The 18385-nt window shown below is 38.8% G+C and overlaps 1 protein-coding gene across 2 annotated transcripts in view; it reads left to right on the top strand.

The window, feature by feature from the left end:
• ptpn22 (protein tyrosine phosphatase non-receptor type 22) overlaps positions 1-18385 on the top strand; it is a 40061-nt gene that overhangs the window by 20838 nt on the left and 838 nt on the right. Inside the window, exons 12-25 of one of the 2 annotated variants that reach the window (XM_038287332.1) lie at positions 7618-8176; positions 8267-8341; positions 8507-8587; positions 8674-8745; positions 8850-8971; positions 14478-14505; positions 14656-14739; positions 14831-14899; positions 14992-15125; positions 15248-15275; positions 16025-16087; positions 16355-16458; positions 16550-16580; positions 16676-16756. In XM_038287332.1, the coding sequence (XP_038143260.1) occupies positions 7618-8176; positions 8267-8341; positions 8507-8587; positions 8674-8745; positions 8850-8971; positions 14478-14505; positions 14656-14739; positions 14831-14899; positions 14992-15125; positions 15248-15275; positions 16025-16087; positions 16355-16458; positions 16550-16580; positions 16676-16756 (1531 nt within the window). Of the gene's footprint in view, positions 1-7617; positions 8177-8266; positions 8342-8506; positions 8588-8673; positions 8746-8840; positions 8972-14477; positions 14506-14655; positions 14740-14830; positions 14900-14991; positions 15126-15247; positions 15276-16024; positions 16088-16354; positions 16459-16549; positions 16581-16675; positions 16757-18385 lie in introns of both variants that reach the window. The other variant, XM_038287331.1, reaches the window with a different exon arrangement.

Here is an 18385-nt window from a genome sequence, read left to right on the forward strand (position 1 = left end):
GCTGCTTCGTACAGGAAGGTTCTGAGTGAAGAATCTGTGAGACGCCCTGTAGTAAGAGCCAATGTTGCCTTGAGAATGTTTCTCACAGTCCGTATTTGTCGTTCCCATACTCCACCTGCGTGACTAGCATGAGGTGTGTTTAGGACAAAATCACACTGTTTCTCAGCAAGGAAGGATGTCAGTTTATCAGTGTCTATTTCATTTTGTGCTGCGTTCAGTTCGTTTTTGGCACCTACAAAATTAGTACCCTGATCACATTTTATTTGTCTGACAGAGCCTCTTAAAGCAATAAAGCATCTGAATCCATTTATAAATGCATCTGTTGACAAGTCCTCTAACATTTCAACATGGACTGCGCGTGAGTAAAAGCATGTGAAAAGGAGGCCATACCTTTTGTACTCCTTTCGTGCTTGTTTGGTCAGAAACGGGCCAAAAACGTCCATACCACAGTATGTGAAAGGTGGAGAGGGCTCAATTCTTTCTGGAGGGAGATCTCTCATTTTTTGTCCTTCCACAGGTCTCCTTTGTCTCCGACAAAACACACACTGGCGAATGTAGGATGCAACTGTTTGGCTTAATTTTGGAATCCAATAGCCATTGGATCGGATCTCATTCATTGTGAAGCCCTTTCCCTGATGATTGACCTTTGCATGACAGTGGGCAATTATCAGTTTTGCTATGTGATGTTCTCTGGGAATTATTGTTGGATGTTTGAGTGAGTGGGGAAGAGATGAGTGCCGTAGCCTTCCTCCCACCTTGAGCACATTGTCCTTGTCCAAGAAAACGTCCAAGTTGTTCATTTTGTTGTTCTTTGATAGTTGTTTGTCTTTGCTTAATGCTTCTATTTCATTTTGATATGCTTGTCTTTGTAAATCTTTGATAATCACCATTTCCGCACTTTGTCTTTCGGTTACAGTAGTGAGTGTCTTTGATTTGTCTTTGAGTAGGAAACGTCTGAGACGTGGTACTGCACTTACAGCACGGGACCAGGATGAGAACTTTAAGAGGCGATCACTAAGGCTTGTATGTTCAACTGTTTGTGTACTTAGTGTTTGCACCTTTCTCACTTCTGGGTCTCCGACTGGAAGTTCGATAGTCTCTTCACTTGGAAGATGTATCTCCTTTTCCCACAGGAACTGAGGGCCTGTGAGCCAGTTGGAAGAAAGCAGTTCATTTATTGTTGTGCCCCTGGATGCCAAGTCTGCTGGGTTTTCACTGGTAGGCACATAAAACCATTGTTGTGGAGTGGTAGTGTTGCGTATTTTCTGCACTCTATTAGCAACAAACGTGTGAAAGCGTCTCGCTTCGTTATTTATGTATCCTAGGGTGACCTTTGAGTCTGTCCAAAAGAACTCCTCGACACTGTCATAGAGCAGTTCCTCTTTTAGCATGTTGCTTACAGCGACTGACACGGCTGCCGCAGTAAGTTCTAACCTTGGTATTGTGGTGACCTTTGTGGGTGAGACCCTTGCTTTGCCCATGATGAAGGTACAGTGAACATCTTTGTTTTTGTTTATGAGTCTGAAATAAGAACATTGTCCATATCCTGTATTACTTGCATCAGAAAAGTGATGTATTTCTCTTTTCACAACATCTCCGAAATCTGCAGGGACATAACACCTGCTTATTTGCATGTTTTTCAGATTGTTCAGATCTCCTTTCCAGCACTCCCACAGTGGCATAAGGTGTTCAGATAGCGGGTCGTCCCAGTCCATTCCTTGACGACACATCTCTTGGAGAATTCCTTTTCCTTTGAGCACATATGGAGCTATAAATCCAAGAGGGTCATATATTGCTGCGACCGTGGATAAGATGCCACGCCTGGTTGGTGGTTGATCCTTCAGTGTGATGTTGAATGTAAAGCAGTCTTTCTCCACATTCCAATAAATGCCGAGTGCCCTTTCTGTTTGTGTTTCATTAAATGTTAAGTCCTTTGCTTTAGTATCCGTTGCATGCTCTGAACTTGGAATACTGTTAAGAACATCAGTATTGTTCGAGACAAACTTGTGCAACCTTAATCCACCCTTTTCACATAGTTCACGTGCCTCCTTTGCCATTTTTATAGCACCTTGAACAGTCTCTACGCTGGTGACTCCATCATCTACGTAGAAATCTCTGGCTATGAACTGCGAGCCTACAGGATATGCAAGGCTGTTCTCTTTGGCTAAACATTTTAGTCCATAGTTTGCACAGCCAGGTGATGAGACGGCACCAAAGAGGTGTACTGTCATCCTGTATGCTTGTGGTTGACTGTTTATGTCTCCATCCTTCCACCATAAGAAGCGCAAGTAGTTGCGATCATTTTCTTTGACTTGGAACTGGTGAAACATTTTTTCAATGTCGCACATGAGAGCTACTTGATGCTTTCTGAAGCGCACAAGAACACCAGTTAGATTGTTGATCATGTCGGGACCGTTAAGTAAATGTTCGTTTAGACATGTACCTTTGTGCTTTGCAGAACAGTCAAAAACAACGCGCAACTTTTCAGGCTTCTTTGGATGATAGATGCCGTGGTGCGGTATGTACCATGTCTCACCGGGTGGTCCATAATCATCAGTCTCTTCAGCATCACCTCTTGTGATGATGTCACTCATGTATTTAATGTAATCTTCTTTGTATTTTTCATCCTTCATGAGTTTGCGTTTGAGGTGGTTGAGTCTGTTTTCAGTGAGTTGTCTGTTATCTGGCATTTTTGGCCTTTCTTTAAACGGTAATGGCATTTCGTAATGTCCATTTTCAGTTAGTGTTATGCCTTGCTCAAGTTTGTGGAGGAATACTAAATCCTCTTGTGAGACAGTCTTTTCATTTCTATCAGTCTCTTTGAAATCTCTTTCCAGTGCACATATTGCATCTGCTGGAGTGGAGGGCGGGATTTCCTTAATGGTGACTCGATGACAGAGACTGCTCGTCATGTCTGTTTCATTGCACGGTGCTGAGTTGCCGACTATGCTCCATCCTAAATCTGTATAAATGGCATAGGGCTCGTTATCTTTGCCTAAGATTACTTGTTTGGGTGCGAGAGCTCTAGGACAAGTATAACCTATGAGAAGACTTACTTCACAGCTTAGGAGTGGAGGAACCTCATCTACAATAGGCAGCAAATGACTCCACTTTTTGGCCGTGTCACATGTTGGAATGTGCTCTCTGTTTGCAGGTATGTAGTCCCTAGTGTATGCAGTGGGGAGCTTTATGACTGTGTCTGAGTCATAACCTCTTACTATGAGATCGGACACCCTTTCACTGATTACAACTGCATTTTTATCCATCATGGTAGTTAGTTTCAGCTTTACTGGACAAACATTTGCTTGTAATTCATGTGCAACATCCTGATCAATGAAGACAGTGTCACTCTGTGTGTCTAATAACGCATAGACCAGTTTTTCTTTGTCCGGATTGTTAGCCGTCGACAGCCACACTGGAACAATCATCGAAGTGCTGATTGTCTGGTCAGATCTGGCAACATTAAGTGATGTGGCTGTTGCTGTTTCAGCCTGGTGCCTGTGAGAGGCATTGTCTGTACTCACTCGTGTTTCTCTTTGTCGACTGTTACTATAGTTATCATCGTGAAGACAGGTTGGGTGTCTCTTTGAGCAGGTTTCGCAAGTGTGGCGGCGTCTGCAGTCCTTAGCACTGTGTCCTTGCTTTAAGCAGCCGTAACAAAGTTTATTATCTTTCACATGTTTCTTTCTATTTTCTAGAGACATCTTCAAGAAGTCTGGGCACTTTTGGAGCTGGTGTGCACCCTGGCACAACATGCATGGAGAGCCATTAGCTGTTTTTGTTGTTGTCTGTTTGTCACTTTGTTCAATTGTGTTTGTGTTTAATACACTTGCCTTGTTCCTTTTGATGTCCTTTGTGTTTCTTTTATCGCTGTTTGTTTCAGTGTAGTGGAGTGCATGAATGGAGGTGACTGGGTTACAAGCGACTTCTGCTTCTAAGGAGAGGAAGGAGGCAAAATCACTGAAGCTTGGAAACTCACCACCTTCCATTAATGTCTTTGTAACTTGTCTGTTCCATCTCGCATTTATCCAGTCTGGTAGCTTGTGCAACAGTTTTTGATTTTCTTCACAGTCGTCAAGTATTTGTAGGCCTTTTACGTGTGGCATCGCGAGCATGCATGCATTTATGAAATCTGCGAATGTCCTTAGTCCTTCAGCATCTCTGGGCTGCACTTTTGGCCAGTTAGATAACTTTTCTCTAAAGGCCTTCTGTATTACAAATGGCTGGCCGTATCTTCGGTTTAGTTTGTCCCAAGCATCCTTATATGCTTCTTCATCGTTTCTAAAGAAAGTTCCTTCAAGACATTTGCGGGCTGGGCCAGTCACATATCGTTTCAGGTAGTACAGTTTATCTGCTGCTGAGATGCTCTTTTGTTCAATGAGTGACGTAAATGTGGATTTCCATTCAATAAAGCTTATTGGTTCACCACTAAACACTGTTGGTTCTGGTGTGGGAAGTTTGTTCATTTTTATACTGTCTTGAACTGCTTGTGCTAGTTGACTAACACTAGAGGATGCTATTTGCTCAGGCATGAAGGAGAGTGTTGGTATGATCTGTTGGGGTGTGAAGCTTTGGCTCACCTGTTCACCTTTTATTGACTGCGCATCACTTATACGTGCTAACTCTCGGTCATATGCTTCAAACCTGGCTCGAGCTGCTTTCACTTCCTTCTGTGCCTTTAAACGTTCCATCTCAGATGTTTGAGCTGCCATTTGTTTTTTGTGCTGCTCCTCTAGAGCTCTTATTTTTTCTCGTTGTCTTTGCTCCTCTTTTTCAATCTCAAACTCAGCCATTTTAGCTGCTAGTTCTGCCGCTGCATCGGCTCTTTTTGCAGTAAGGTGTGAAGCTGAGGACTGTTGGCTGTGATTTGATGCTGCGGTTGACCCGTATATGGACAAGGCGTAGTCATGCTCTAAAACTCCACGTAAGCGAATTCTTTCACGCTCTGCATCAAAATCTCCATCAACACCACTTATTCTTTCCAAAATTATTTTTACCATGTCGTGAGTTACTGCATCACAAGCATCGGTCCTTCTCCTTATGTCAGATGATGGTGCCATTTGGTTTCTTATTTCAGAGTAGAGCTTTAGGACCTCATCTCTCTTTTGTTCTATCAAGTCTGCAAGTTCAGCCATCTCCTTTTCTGTGATATCTGACTTTAAGCTTTCTCTTGTTTCGCGAACTTGCATTTTCCATTTTTCATACAAATATATTAGTCTCTTTTCCTTTTTAATTATTTCTTCCTTTTGATATGTCATCATCTTCTCAGTTTGAACTTTAACTCTTTCTGAACGTCTTGGTAAATCTGACATGCTTTGACCTTTATCTTGCAACTCACTTAACATTTGTTCTTTGCATTTGATTGAATCTTTAATGTCTTGTCTGTCCTCACCTTCATTTTGAAATGAGTGCTTTAAATCTTGAATTTCTTGTTGTAAACTCGAGATTTGTTCATTTATGTCTGTTTGACTTACTGTTGCTGCCTGTAAACTTTCCATTTCGAGCTGTTTTCTTTGATCCATTTATTTTCTGACCAACTTCTGCCATCTGCTGGACGTTGTGGGTACTGCCGTGCTGCAGTTGACACCTTGAGACCACATCGTGCAGCTGTGGCGGCGGTCAAGCTCTTACTGTAGCATCCAGTGCAATTAGAAAAGGCCAGAACTGGTGGTTGAAAGGTTTATTTGAGCCATCCGTGCCTCCAACCAACGTAAGAGCTACAAAAATAAACAATTTACAATTACAATTTAATACACCATGCTTAGCTCATTACATTGGTAACTTTTCTGTATTAAACATTTTCTAATTAACACAAACCTTGTTCCTCAATTGACTGATGCTTTAAACTTTGCAATTATATGACTTTCCGTGGTCCTTTCATCAGTTTCTCTTCCAACGTTTTCTTGCTAACTTCCGGTTTTACGGACCGTTGTGTGTTAAGCTAACTTCCGGTTTTACGGACCCCTTTCAAAATAAAAGCATAGTCCTCTAATGTAATCATCAAAAAAAAAAAAAAAAATTTTTTTTTTTTTTTTAACCATACTCTTCTACCGTTACAATGAGTAAACATCCTTTATGGATTAATACTGATACTAGTAACAGCAATGCTATTACTAGTATCAGTATTTTGTTGTGATAAAATGGTTTTTGGTTGTGTAGGCATATTACGTAACCTTTAAAGAAAACGTGCATAATTTTTGACACAAGTATTAGTTTAGTTTGAGATATGATTTGATATATTTACAAGTCACTCCATGACTTCTGAGTCTGCAGGTCCAAAGTTGTCTGCTAGCAGATTTTAAAGCGTGGAATGAGGTTGTTAATGTTTATGACATAAGAGTTCTGCCGCATCATGTTGAGTTTAATAACATCTGAGACCAAAAGATCATTTTTTTGCATGCAACTTTTACTGAATGCAAAAAGTTATGGAAAGCACAAACATCAGAATGATGAAAAGAAGCAGCTGTGGGAGGCTTTCTTGCGGTTTCAGTATATCATGAATATAGAATGCAGTCGCATGATGAGTGGAAAATCAGAAGCAGCCCCATGATTAAAACCTGTGAGGGTAGTGTGGTATTGCTCAATCTGATCTCTGCAGTCTGTTTTTTCTTTACTTATGAGGGCATGGTTTAAAAGTGTGGCAGGTGGTTGGATTTAAATGGATTTTTCTCCATTTCATACCGTTACATACATCACATTCTCTTAACATTGCAACAAGGAAGTTTGGCATTTTGTCTGTTTAAAATGCAAACTTGTGATTTTACATGATATAATCTGTACATGCTGATTGCTATCTGTAACGCTGTGTTCCGGAGTTGGGTGATTATGGATTCATAATTAATTAATTGCTGTAACCTTCTTGATTGTTCCGATCCAGCTCTTCTAAAAAGAAAATATCTTAAACACAACCTATAAAGCTTTTTTTATTGTTCTGCATTGATGGATTCCAGCTCTACCTGTTAATAATAATGTCCTAAAATCTCCTATTTTTTTATTTTGATCTCCTACATAATCTGTTCATATATTCATACCCTTAGACAATTGTTCACAGTACTATGAATAATGTCATTAAAATAATCTTATTAGTCAGCACTTCCTGCTGCTTGAAACAAGATATTTATGCACTTTGTATAAAGAAACAGAAGATTTTTATCTTACTGTCTTTCAATTATTAACACTTTTCCTGTTTTAAGATAAAAAAAAAAATAAATCTTGTATTTAGCAAATTTTTATTTTACTTTTTAAAATAAGACGTTTCCATGCATTTCCTCAGTACTTGGCAGAGCTGACTTTCACATTATAAGACTTCAGTCTAGTGATCCGAGTATGTTTCTATAAACTGCCTCGATAATTAGAAGTAATTTGGTCCATTCATCGAGACAGAACAGCTGTAACTTGTTTTGTTTAAGGATGGTCACCCCTGCAAATACTGACGGATCACATTAACCTTATATGGACCACATGTTGCCTTTTACAGCTTTTCCTTCTAGGTGCTGGGTGCTCATGAAAAAATAAATACTTACATGATCAATCATGTGAACACCCTGATTAAATTAAAGGTCATGGTCACCAGAGGTCACATCCTGTTGTAACTCTTTTATATTTTGATCCGGTCAGGTGACGATGGCCCAATCAGCCGTCGCTGCGATGACAGAATACGATCTCTCCGATCAGAGTGAGGACCTCGATTTGTCGCCACAACATCATGACCTGTTTGAAGAAGAGAGGGGTTATTTACACGATTACTTCTCGTCTATGGCCGAGGCTTCAGAGGATCCATCTGTCTTTAGATATGAGGACACGCAGTGGGGGCAGCAACAGTATAACCCCTTCTATGACACAGGGGAGGTTCTGAATGCTACCCAGAGATTGCAGGAGGAACCCAATGGTTCTCCCAAACTGCTCCATAACAACCATACTGCATTCACAGTGAGTGAGAGCGTCCCAAACAGGGAAACCATCGCTGTAGAAGACTCTACGACTATAACGGTCGTGCCTGAGGCTGTGTGTCTGATGGTGGAGGACCCTTACTTTGATACTCCTATGAGTTCCCCTTCATCCGAGGAGGTTCTATTGGACCCAGCAGAAAACTCCAACTGGACTTGCAGCCCTCTCTTCAACACACCCTCTTTGCTTTTGAACAATCAGACCATAGAACCCAGCTCTCTGGTTTCAGGTAAGCGGAAATTTCTGTGCACCAAAGACTATATTTTCTGCATTGCAATGGTATGTATTTCATTTTTGTTTATTTTCTTTATGTTCAAAGTTCCAACTGATGATGAGTCACCTCCACCTTTACCTGAACGAACCCCTGAGTCCTTCGTCCTGGCCGAGGAAGCAGGTCAGTTTTACTTAGTGTGGATCGCTTTGGAAAAGATGCATTCTGCTTCTATCAGACTTTAAGTCCTATCCAAATATTCAAATATTCTCCAATCATTTAGTACATATCAATTATGTAAGTAAGAAAAAAAAAATCTTATGACTCCTACTGTTTTTTGTTTGCCAGAGCTCTCGGATCCATGTGAAAGGTTGTCAATTATCTTTCCACCAAATTCTGCTGCTGCTGAACCTACAAGGGAACTACAAGGTAAAAAAATGTCAATCCATCGCATCCTTAATAGTATTAATATCTGATTACTCATTATACATTTCACTCTGTTTCCATTTTCACAGGAAGCCCCCCATCACCGGCCCCACCGCTTCCAGAGAGAACCCCCGAATCATTTGAGTTAGCCGTTGATCCCGGTAATATTCTAACAATGATTATTTAAAGAGAAGGCACTCTTAGATTATTTTCTATCTAAAATCACATTTCAAATCAACTAATTTTAAATTCTTAGTTGTTGTAGAGCCTCGGTTAAAGGTGCCCATTGCAATGAACCCGGGTGTTATAGGATTATCTTCAGAATGGTCAGGAACTTTGAAGCCAGAAGAGGCACTTCATCAGGATAAAACATTTGTGAGGAGCAAGGTAAGTACACGTATAATCTCATTGATTAATTAATTGATTGACTTTATCGATCTCACAGTGGAGAAATGTAGTTGTTACATCAGCTCAAATAGTCAAAGGAGAAGAAGAAGGTGTATAAGGAAGAAAAATGTGCATGGGATATATACAGTATATACAGTGTGTCCACATTTTTTTTTCTATAGTAGGATCCTCTTACAGGGTTATTATAGATACCCATGTAAACACGGGGTGTATTCATACAGATGGATGTTTATATTTATATATATAGTCAGGGGCGGATCCAGGATTTTTCAAAGGGGGGTGCGCACCTAAGGGTCATGGGGTCACGGGGTCAAGGGTCACGGGGTCACAGGTCAAGACAATGTGAGGCTAAAAGACCAAAGAATACCATCTTCACTCTTTCACACTACCCTAATTATTCATCCAAGGGTTTTTAATTGATAATTTTAATGGATGAACATAAGTAGAATTAGCATGATTACATTATTGTAATTAAAAAAGGATCTCTCGGTTTTTAAAGCATGCACAAGGTTAAAAGGTAGTTTGAAGAAAAAAATGATCATCAACAATTAATCAAACAAGGAGATTCTTTATTTCCAGAAATGATATTTACACAGAACATGAAATAAAAAAAACCCAAGGACTTGGGTTCAAGTATAGTTCAAGTAAGACAAAGGAGTTTTTTAATATATTTTAACAAGATAAACTGTTGAAAAACAAAAAAAAAAACAAAGTTAAACCGCACAAAGAATATTGTTCTCTACTACAAACTTTATGATGACGATAATTGGTTTACAAATGTCAGCCTTCTGGGATGCTTCTGGGCAAATATGTCTATGATTTTGTTGATGTCTAACTGAATGTCCTTGTGCACATACAAAAAAAGCAAAGCCACAAACCTTTCCTGTCCCGTTGTTGAACTCAGCAAAGTTTTCACTGCTTTAAGACCCGAGTTAGCACTTTCCACAGAAGCACTGGTAACAGGTATGACTGACAGAAGGTGAAGAATCATATAAATGTTTGGGTAGCACTTCATATTTGTTATCTTTAGAATTTCAGGGAGAGAGCTGGGTTTTTCCACTGATGATGACCACTTTGTGTGCCACAACTTCACTTCCTGCCTGAATGTTGATCCTGACGGTAGATCATCTTTATATGATGTAAAAATGATAAAAAGTCATACTTTTCCAGCCAGTCCCTCTGGCATGTTCTTTTGGTCACCCCACTGGCTCTTCGGTTGCCTTTAAATTCTCTGGCAGGGAAACTGAAAGATTTGGGTGGTTTTCTGGTCTGAAGAAGCTGGAATTTTCCAGAGTCATCCAGTTCACTAATCCGGTCCTTGGCCTTTGATATATCTGTAATAAGATTGATATTTACATTGTCAATTTTGTATGGATGCTGCTGGAGTTGTAAATTTGCCTACATGAAGCTTTTGTATAGTCTTGCTTTATTATGAAATAATTATTATGAAATGTAAGATTTCAAGATTAAGCAAAAAAGTCAATCGTGTAAAACAAAAACAAAATTAGTTGTTTTGACATTGAAAAAAATACAACTATTACTACTACTATAAATACTACTATATTTCGTAAGTTGTTTGGGGCAAATCCGCTTGGTTGAGCGCCGGCTCTTCAGTTGTCTTTACACGAAACACGGTCCTTGTTGTTCATCTGGAAAATAAAATAATTTTTGTGATCAGGGGAACCTTGTAATCTCAGGAGGAGCCACAAAACAATTTAATGTTGTGTTTTTATAGTAAATTATTAAATTCACCGAACACATATCACCAGGTGCACAAAACTGAATATACTTAAAAGTAAATTGTATTTTTATTGTAAAATATTAAATGCACTGAAAACAAATAACACCAGATTTGTAGTTATCATATCACAATGTTAACAAGACTCCCTTAGACTCCAAGCATGTGCTTAGAGCATTCATTGATTTGGATCCTTACCAATTGATAAAAGTTAGTAATGTTTTCATAAAGGATACCATTCTTATTTTAACAGTACAACACATGTGGTACAGGTTTAGACCCAAAAATACATACTACAAAATAACTATTGTATGCATGTCAATGGCAACTAATGTTGCTTATTTTTGTTAATTGTACACTCTTTTTATTACTTATCAAACACTGCAATTTAACTTTCCCGTTACTGGTTAAAGTATTCCTACCATTGCATTACTTTGCAACTTTAGACAACTTGTTTATCAACAATCAACAATGTTGATAATGTTTTCTCATTATCAACATTTTCTAGCAATCATCATACCTTTTATCTGTGTGTCTCCAATATCTGAACGTTCATACAGGTCAACGCTGTGGTCATTTTGTGCCAGGTCCACTGAAGAATAGAAAACAAGATATAAACATTTCAATCTGTGTTATTTAGATTATAGATGTAAGCCTATAGGAAATAAAGTGATAAAGTTGGTTTCTACTTACCCTTCTGTTGGATTGGACCAGAATCTTAAAAGAGATGGTTGTCTGGTTTTCTTGTTTGGCCTTAAATCTTCCAGGTCTCCTCGTTCTCGCAAAGACGCCATTGTGGTATGGCAAGCCGATTGGGCCAATAATCGTCCGTACAATAACGCGCAGTTCCAACCGATATTTTACGCGAGCGCGCGTTTTTTACGTCACCGCACGTTTCCAGCCAGAAGGCGCGGTGACGTAAAAAACGCGCGCTCGCGTAAAATACGGGTTGGAACCTCGCGTTATTGTACGGAAGATTATTGGCCCAATTGGCTTGCCATATCCCAAGGGGGGGTGCGCGCGCCCCCCGCGCCCCCGCCTGAATCCGCGCCTGATAGTATTGCACTGGGTGTCAGATATAGAGAAACAGGTTATTGCACAGGGTATCAAATAGTAATTGCACATAATGCATTGCACAAGTTTTTTGCCGTTGTAGTGTTGCATTGTAGAGTCAGGTTGGCGCAGGGATAAATGATATGTTGTAGCGCTCCTTTTTACAAACACGGTGTAAAAGTCTTTCACTAAAGGAGCTGCTCAGCTCCTCTACAGTCTGGTGCAGAGGGTGGAAGGTGTTGTCCATGATGGATGTAAGCTTGGACAGCAACCTCCTCTCAGCCACTTCCTCCACTGAGTCCAGAGTGCATAAATATTAAAAACAGCAGCGACAACATACATTTAAAAGCGCCCAGAAGCCATATCATGAATCCAATCTTCAATTGTTTATAATCCATTTGTCCATAAGGGTCCACAGATTAAAAGAAATCCAGTATTTTCATAATACAAATATTCTGTGATAAGAAAAGGTCCACATATCTTCTGTTTTTTGACATCAGAAAATTTTGCTGGTCATAGCTAATGCTTAGCAACTTGAAAATAAGACTTACCGGTACTTCCTTAAACATTTGCCTGTGATGTTTGGTGTGTTTGTTTTAATCACTTTTCTGCCTACAAAACAAAAGTGTCCACATCTGTGTATGATAAGATTTGACTCAGGGACATCCCTCGAAGTATCACGAGCGCTCCTTGCCTGTCACCCAATGACAAAAAGAGTAGCTCTATTATGCCTTCTTCTTGTATTGGTAAAGACCACATTCCCTGTTTGGCTTTGTAGCCAATGAAATAGGGTTTCAAACAATGGTAAGCATGGCTAATTTGGATAGTGCATCCAGGATATTTTGCCAGCGTATACAGACACACACAGAGTGACTGGATCATTGCACATTATTAGATAATAAGATGGAAACTTAGAAAAAAGGAAAAAAAAATATTTGCTTCATAAATGCTCTGTGGTCAACAAAATGCTTCAGTGTGATTTTTGGGGTACAATTGTTGTGTAAAAGCAATGAGGACAATTTGGAATAATTTAGAGACGCTGGTGACTCCACACTGCAAAAACGATCTCAAAATAAGTAAAAATGTCTTAAATTAAGGGTATTTACCCTTAATTAGAGCAGGTAAATAAGAGGATTTGCCAATGGAATTAGTATTTTTTTCTCTTAAAATAAGGTATCTGGATATTAGGCTCTTAAATTTAGACAATGCAGATGTTTTTTTCTTATTTTAAGTGTAAATTGTCTTGTTCCATTGGCAAAGTGTCTCACTTAAATCCTTAATTCAAGAAAAAAAAATGCAATTATTAAAAAAAAAAAAAGACTTATTTAGATTTAATTTTTTTGCAGTGCTGAAGTAAAATTCCTATATCTCTGGAACTATTAAACCTAGAGGTCTGAAATTGACCTTGAAATTGATGCAGAATAAATGTAATACAATGACGCATGCCTATTGTCAAGCATGTCTTTGTTACTCCTTTTCAAAAAATACCAATTTTTTTGCAGAGAAAAGAACTTTGACTGTTTGAACTGATGCAGTTTAGGCTGTGTTTTAGTCACACATGTAATACAGTTTCTTAGTTGCTTTTCCATTTCAGTAAGCAAAAAGGCGTTGATGACCTAAAATTAGGTGGATATTTAGAGGCTGTACCAGGCCAGCTGTGGATAGATTGTGGAAGTGAAACGATGTCCACATGAACGCATCGACTGATGTCTTCATGAGATTGAGAGGTGATTAAGGGTGATAACACAGGTAATCAAAAGCCTCACTTTCAGCAGCATTAGATAAATATTTCACAGGAAATCGTAGTCTTAGAAAAATATTGTCAAGGACTTACTGAGCCTGACAAGCTATTAAAAGGGCCCAATGATGGCTCAGGAGGTAGGAGTTTATCCTGTAACAAGAGTGTTGTTGATTTGGGCTCCTGCTCCGTTCATGTCTTCATTGGCTTTGGCTGTTGGTGGTCCGATTATTATTGGACGGCGAGTGTCTGTCCATCCATTTCTCCTTCCTGCTCAGTTCTCCTAGACCATGCAACTCTCAGTCTGCCTGGGGGTCTCCTCCCAGAGGAGAAGGTTACAGATTTAGACAAATCTTCAATGTTCACACCACCAAATTATTTAAAATGCAGCAGCCAAACATCTTCACCTCAGATTTACACTCCCTATTTGCTCCCGGTTCATTTCAAAATGTGTTTCACTTCAATCACCCCAAAATCTTAAAAGCTAAAATAAGAGTTTTTTCATTATACCTTATAAATCTAATTATCTTCAACGTTTTAATAGTCATCTTTTTTTTTTATAATTCAGTATTGTTGTAAAAGGAGTCCAGATGATGTCTCTATAGTCTTATCTCTGCAGTAGAATAATTATATATGGCCACTGCAATGTGTGATATCAACGAAAGGTTCCTATTCATCCAGGTGCTTACCTGGATTAATAGGTAAGAGAAGGTTAGAGGGACATTAATGATCCCATTAAGGAACATACTGATAGGTTTGGGACAGCCGTGTTTGCATTTTAAATACTGAGGAGAATCAGTTTAATTCATATTTGACATTGAGGTATTCAGTGCTTCTTATCCACTGACCATAAGCTACTTGCAGGGCTCAGACGTCGAAAACCTTTATGCTGTATGTTTGAATGTTTCTAAAACAAGGTAAATTTTCTCACAGAAAACTGTTCTTTTTTCTTGCAGAGTCTAAGAGCAAATATGAATTTCTCAGGTAAGAGACATCAAACAATAAGCTGACTATTATAGAATCAATGTTAGGATTTGAAAAATGTAGCTTCTGGTTTTCACATATGCAAATTTTGATGCTGCTAGAAGAAGAGTATAATTTAATAATGTTTATATTTTCTCATTAACACTCCAGCTTCAATTACTCAACTTGATCCAACAAATGTGCACAACTACTGTCCACCTGTGGCTCCTTTGACTCCTTCACATCTTTCTAACAGTGAGTTGTATAAATACCTGAAAGACAAATTCATTTGTTTGTTTTTAAGCAATAGAAATGAAACTAAAAATGCTTTTATTTGGCTTAACAGCTGAGGAAAGTCTGGCGTCACCTTTAGCGAAAAGGGCTCCTGAATCCTTCCCTTTCCCTGCAGAGGAGGGTGAGCATCATTCCCCTTTCAACACAGAGAAGCAGCTTGTAGAGAAGTAATGGTTTTTTTTTTTCTGAGGGTTACTCTGTCTGATCCTTTAGCTCATGAGAGAAATATGCTACGCCCCCATTCCATGGGTTCAACACAGCGCCTATCGAGAGTAGGAATGTCCTCAGAGTGGGATGGAAGCTCCCAACCAAAGAAGTTCCTGGATGTTGTCATGAACCGCAGCAAGGTACAGAAATTATTCCAGGGAGCTTAACAGACAGTCACAGGTTGGATTTCAGCAGAACCAATTTGGGAGGATTTTTATTAAATTATAAAGATAGTCTTACTATTTGTAATCTTTTCTTTCAGAGTGTTCGAGCTAAAAGTTCAAAATCAGGTGAGTTATTTCCTTCATCCCCCGGGGAATTTTAAATAACTGAGTAATATACTATTTGTAACATTTACGTTATACTTTATTGCAGCTACTTCTTGTATTTTTTGGTCACTTTGGGTCAACGGTATCACATTTGGTATCTGACCACATCTGTGGTCACATATTCTCTCCTTGGTTCGCCTTTGAAGTTAAAGAAATTATTTAACTGAACTTTATGCTTACAAAAAACACCTACAGTCACCTCATGGTCTGTCTGTTAACTCCCTGCTTGGTGGGTGAGCTAAAAATCCTCCTCCCTATCTGGGTTTCCTTTGATTACGTGTTTCCTCCTTTCCCCTTTCGTTTTAGAGTTCTTAAAAATGTGGTTTAAATGACAAATCAGCTATCTATGGATTGTGACCTTTTTGGATTTGTCTTAATGTTCTGTGCACAGGTAGATATATTAACAGTGATTCAGAAACTACAAATATATTCCAACAACAAGCGCCTAGGATAAAGTTCATGCTGGTTTAATTTACAGTAAACCATCCGTTTATCAGATGTCGTCATCAGTAAAGAAGCGGTGTCTTGTGCGCACATTCAAATTCATAGGGGGAAAAGGCGTCACTATCATAAGAGGGGGAGATTTCTTAACAAAGGAATTAATGCTTGACTAGTTAGATATTTTCAGTGCTGATTATTATTATTAAAAGTGGAAGTAAATGTGTTTCGACGGGTGATTTTTAAAAAAAATCATTGTGTTTGTACTGCAGAGCCCCTCACTGCATTTCCGCAGCTCACTCCTCTTCCTGTGGTCGCAGCTGAAGGAGGAAGTGGTGAGTTAGTTTGATGCACACTACACAGTAGCCTTTCTCACACAGTCTGCTATTAATAACTCTGTAAGTCCCTGTTGTCAAAACGACAGATCCTTTCAACAAAGCAGTGCAGCCACGATAAGCTGCACATCTAAAGAAGCCAGGTTTCCTTCTAAGAGCTCAGATAGTGTTTCTGCACAGATACGTGGGGAGGAGTAAAGTGTAAAGTAAGCGTCTACACTGGGACAGAAATAAGTTTAATCTCCTTTCTGTTTCTGTGTTCATCAGAGCAAGTGCAACAACAGAATATGAACCACAAGTCCCCCCCAAACACCGACAGATCAGGAAACAAAGCAGACAAAAGCAGCGAAAAGGGCATGTTGAGAACAAAGGTAACACAAAAGAAGAAAAGTTAGAAGAAATGATCAATTCCTAAAAAATAAGTAATATAGTGTTTTTTCTTTTGTTTATTTTTTTATTCAGAGCCTTAAACTTTTTAGGCATAAACCGAGACGTAAGTAAAAATGTCTTGTACTTCATGGTATTGATAAAACTGCCAGTTTCTCTAATAAAATAACAAATAAATGTGTAAAAACATTTTTTTTTTAGCCCAAACAGCCCCTCCACCTCCTCCTACTCAGGCTGGAGCTGCACCTCCCTCACATGGGGGTCTATCTGTGTTCAAATTTGGTAAGACACCAGTTTACACACAATCTTATTCTTTGTAAAAATAAAGTCAAACATAATGGTGTGATGTAAAAAGAAAACAATACATGCTTTGGTTTCATTACTTCGGTATAGCTTCCTGAATCTGATACTTTTGTAGTCACCATTTAGGAACAGTCCACATTAAATTTAAGGAGAATAAGATAAAGCTGTGAGGAACCTTTAACTGGAGTCGGTACCCCAAGCTTTGGACATCTCAGGGTATTGGAAGAATGTGCTCTAGTCAGATAAGACCCAAAACTAAAGACTTTAAACCCCAAACAGAAAGCTATGGGAGAGCGGAAACAAATACTTTTGCCTCACCCTCTATCAGGGTTTCTCAACCCTGGTCCTTAAGGTCCAGTGTCTCCGCTTCCACAGCAGAATCAAATGGCTGAATTACCTTCTTGGTATGCAGGAAGTTCTCCAGAGGCAGGTGGGAGGAAGCAAAGATGGAGGTAAAGGATGCAGGACAGCGATGATAATGTTGATAGCTGCAAAACAATCTATCGAATAGAAATGAGGGAAGAGCAATGGATAACAACAACAGAAAAAATATTCCTAATGGAAAAACAAACACACACTGAGGCTACAAGAACCACAATTGGAAAAGAATAAAAAAAAAAATGGTAACTGTACAAGCAAAGCAATTAACAATGATGTATACCTAGTCAAGTTAATGTTGTTAAGGTTTCTCTTTCAAAAGTTCAATGAAATATAGGTAACAAAAAGAAGAGAAACAAGATGCGGTACACCAGACCTTAAGAACTGGAATTGAGTAACCATGATGTAACATGGAAGTGGCGGAATCATCCTGTGGGTTTTTTTTTTTTTAAAGTGCATTGCTTAGAATAGTACAGACCAGAGGAGACCATTTTAGAATTTGTGGAAAGACTTGAAAATGTCAAACAGTTCAGTGGTTTCAATACTTTTGCACAGTGAGAAAAAAAACCATAATTCCTTATTATTTTCATAAGATTCCAATTAGAGATGCAGTGATCCAGTTTTTATCCGGTCCAATCTAGTACCGATACCTAAGCTGAGCATATCTGCCGATATCTGATAACGATCCGACTCAAATGTTGAATGAATGAACCATCTCGCCATGTGAGTGAAGGCTTTAGCATTGACATAAACATTGTTAAAGAAAGGTAACAAATAAACACATATATGAATGTAATTTATATTATTAACAGTAAGCTGCAACTCAAGATAAATACAGGGTTTATACAGGAATGAATAACTTCAATTTAATGCTTTTTAATGCTCTTAGAAATCATTTTAATGCCACGAACTGGTACCCATCAACAGGCTGCAGCCATGTCCTGAATTCCTCGTTTTCCAGCCACTTTTGTTGAAATGTGCTTTTTTCTCCCCATTCTCTAGCTTTTTCTGCGACTCAAGCCTCATTTCCGAACATACAGCTTTGCAAACAACCGGAAGCAGTTCCACGCAAATATATCGTGATATATGTCTGACGAAATTGTTCTTTTTTTTTTTTTATAAAGCATTTTAAATGCCACAATAAACACATCTAATACATTTTAATGCCAATTAAGGCCTTAATTTAAAAAATAATTTAATGACTTTTAATGATTTATAATGATGCACGGA

Source organism: Cyprinodon tularosa, unplaced genomic scaffold, assembly GCF_016077235.1.
Source record: "Cyprinodon tularosa strain WSP-4 unplaced genomic scaffold, ASM1607723v1 ctg239, whole genome shotgun sequence".
In the NCBI taxonomy this organism is placed as follows: Eukaryota; Metazoa; Chordata; class Actinopteri; order Cyprinodontiformes; family Cyprinodontidae; genus Cyprinodon; species Cyprinodon tularosa.